Source organism: Orycteropus afer, unplaced genomic scaffold (genome assembly GCF_000298275.1).
Source record: "Orycteropus afer afer isolate SDZICR_OR568_19922 unplaced genomic scaffold, OryAfe1.0 scaffold00044, whole genome shotgun sequence".
NCBI lineage: Eukaryota > Metazoa > Chordata > Mammalia > Tubulidentata > Orycteropodidae > Orycteropus > Orycteropus afer.
The window spans coordinates 13,164,207-13,167,428 of NW_006921631.1; the positions used below are offsets into that span (position 1 = coordinate 13,164,207).

General features: G+C 39.4%; 1 protein-coding gene across 1 annotated transcript in view; it reads right to left on the bottom strand.

Moving 5' to 3' along the window:
• NUF2 (NUF2 component of NDC80 kinetochore complex) overlaps nt 1-3,222 on the bottom strand; it is a 100,923-nt gene that overhangs the window by 26,235 nt on the left and 71,466 nt on the right. Inside the window, exon 13 of the mRNA XM_007937795.2 lies at nt 2,852-2,962. Coding sequence (XP_007935986.1) covers nt 2,852-2,962 — 111 coding nt within the window. The remainder of the gene's footprint in view (nt 1-2,851; nt 2,963-3,222) is intronic.

A 3,222-nucleotide genomic window follows, 5' to 3' on the forward strand; every position in this document is an offset into this window, starting at 1 on the left:
ATTGTACTTCAGGATAGATCTTGAAACATCCTTTGTGATGATGAATGCCACTCCATTCCTCTTCAAATTGTCATTCCCAGCATAGTAGACCACAGTATGGTCTGATTCAAAATGGCAAAAACCAGTCCATTTCAGCTCACTAATACTTAGGATATCAATCTTTATGTGTTTCATTTCATTTTTGACAGCTTCCAGTTTTCTTAGATTCATGCTTCGTACATTCCATGTTCCGATTTTTAATGGATGTTTGCCGCTGTTTTTCCTCAATTTGAGTTGTGCCACATCAGCAAATGTAGGTCTTGGATGCCTTACCTTATCCATACCATTAAGGATGGTTCTACTCTGATGATGCAGCTCTTTCCTGGTCCTATTTTGAGAGCCTTCTGACCTAAGTGCCTTATCCTCCTGCACTGTATTGGACAATATTTCCAGGCTATTCATAAAGTTGCACAGTAATGTATCAGGCAGTGTAGAGATTTACAGCCTCAAAAATCCAGTGGGGGGTTGCAATGAGTCATATTCAACTCAATGATATTGGGCTTGGTTTTTGTTTATAGAACTTGAAAATAGAGTGATGGGCATAAGTCTAGAGAACACAAACATTTAAGAGAACAGAGAATGAGACTCTCAGGGAAAAAAATTTAAAAGGACCAGACAAAGAACCCAATAAATGCCAAGCAGACATTGATTCTGAAGTCTGTTGAAGATAGGTGGAATTTCTGATGTACAATAATTGTAAAGTGGTGTCACCTGTATTGAGATTGTGAGAGGTGATGCTACTCAAACACAGATCATTTTGAATTGCTCACCATTACCCTCTCATACTTATTAAGGAGCCCACAGGTGTCAATTAGAAAAGCTGCTGCATTTTCCTGTTTTGACTGACTCTTCAGAAAGTGGAGTTTTGCACCAGAAAAGCAGCAGTTTGGCCTATAACAAAGCACCATCAGAAGGCACTCCAGAACAAATAAGCTGTTTCATAGCATTGTTGTTGTTAATTGCTATCCAGTCCATTGATTCCAACTCATGATGGCTTCCTGTATTACAGAGAACTTCTCCGTAAGGTTTTCTTGGCTGTAATCTTTATTCTTTTTATTGTAATGAAAACATACACACCAGACATTCACCAACATAACTTCCACATTTAGATCTCAGGGACATTGATGACATTTTTTATGTTGTTTAGCTGTAATCTTAATGGAAGCAGACTGCGAGGGCTTTTCTTCTGTGGCACTGTTGGATAGGTTTGAACCACCAACCCTTAGATTTGTAGTTAAGCACAAACTATTTTGCCCCACCTCCAAATCAAATCGCACCGCTGTTGATTCTGACTCACAGAGGCCCTTTCGGAAAGAGTAGAACTGCCCTATAGGGTTTTCAAGGCTGTAATCTTTACAGAAATAGACTGCCATCTTTCTCTTGTGGTGTGGCTGGTAGGTCTGAATTGCTGCACTTTTGGTTAACAGCCAAATGCTTTAAACACTGCATCACCAGGGCTCCTTTTGTACCAACTAGCAACCTTTTGTCTATGACTATTATTGACTACATCTCAACATAAAGAAAACAAAAATCCTCACAACTGGACCAATGAGCAGCATCACAATAAATGGAGAGAAGATTGAGGTTGTCAAGGAATTCACGTTGCTTGGTTCTACAATTGATGCCAACGGAAGCAGCAGTCAGGACATTAGACTACATGTAGCATTGGGAAAGTCAACTGCGAAGGAACTGTTTCAAGTGCTGAGGAGCAAGGATATCTTAGTCCTCCTTGAGGACTAAGGTGTGCCTGACACAAGCCATGATATTTCCAATCGCCTGGTATGCATGTGAGAGCTGGACAATGAATAAGGAAGACCGAAGAAGAGTTAATGCTTTTGAGTTGTGGTGCTGGTGGAGAATGCTGAAAAGTACCATGGACTGCTAAAAGAACTAACAGATCTGTCCTGGAGGAAGTGCAGCCAGAATGCTCCTTGGAAGCAAGAATGGCCAGACTTCGTCTCACCTATTTTGGTCATGTTGTCAGAAGGGACCATTCCCTGGAGAAGGATGTCATGCTTGGTAGGGTGGAGGGTCGACGAAAGAGGGGGAGGCCTTCAATGAGATGGATTGATACGGTGGCTGCGATGATGGGATCAAGTATAGCAGGGATTGTGGGGCTGGCACGGGATCGGGCAGAGTTTCGTGCTGCTATGCATGGGGTCGCTGAGTCGGAAACGACTCGACGGCACTTAACAACAACAACAACATTATTGACTTAAAAATAATCCAAGTGGTTGTAAGTATAATCCAAGTGGTCTTGCAGAACAAGAAGCTAAGCATAATGGCCCAGGCGTTAATCTACACTGTGCTCTCATTGAAAAGCATATGATGTGATAAAATGGAATTTCTGCAAAGCCATGAAATTCAGGAAATATACCAAAAGACTTTTAATCTGATGGAACAGTGATGTAGAAAAACATTGCAGTATTAGATCTTAGGTGGATGAAATCAAGTTTGTATTTCAACAGCACAATGCACCAAAGGAAGAGTTTCAACTCGATGGGGGGGGGGTGCTACAGGTGGGATGTAATGGTTAAAAGTGGTAGCTTCGTACAGCTCTTCTTTGTTGCCAGTGTCAGTGGGAACGTTTGATGTGCTTTTAAACAGCACAGAAAGCAGCTGATGCACTTTTAAAAAGCAAAATGTTTCCATTCAGATTCAACCTTTCATTATACATTTTCAGTTTGTACATTTGTGTGTTTAAGGCTTTTGTTGTTTGGGATTTTTCCACCTGACTTGTGAATAATTAAATACATTATATAATTATTGAAAAACTTAAGACTGAAAAGGGAAACTTCAGTGAAGTTATTACATAATGGTTCTGAATTTTTTCAAGCATTCTTGGAAACTGCACATTAGCCGTACTGCTATTGAGAACTGCATTCCGGTGGGGAGTCTGGTACTCTCTGAAATCTACCTCTATCTTGAAGCAAAACAAAAGCAAAAAACCTCAGAAGCATGAAACAGTATAAAAGCTAAATCAGACCTTGAAAGTATTGATTATCTCATTACCTTACATTATAAATAACTGTTGTAAATTATACTTTGCAAAAAAAAAATCAGAAAATCAGTATTTATAAAACCGAAATTATACCTATAATGAAGTATCTATTAAAATGTGGTGATTACCAAGTATATATATATATAAGTATGGCAGATATATTTCTCTATATATATTTGTAC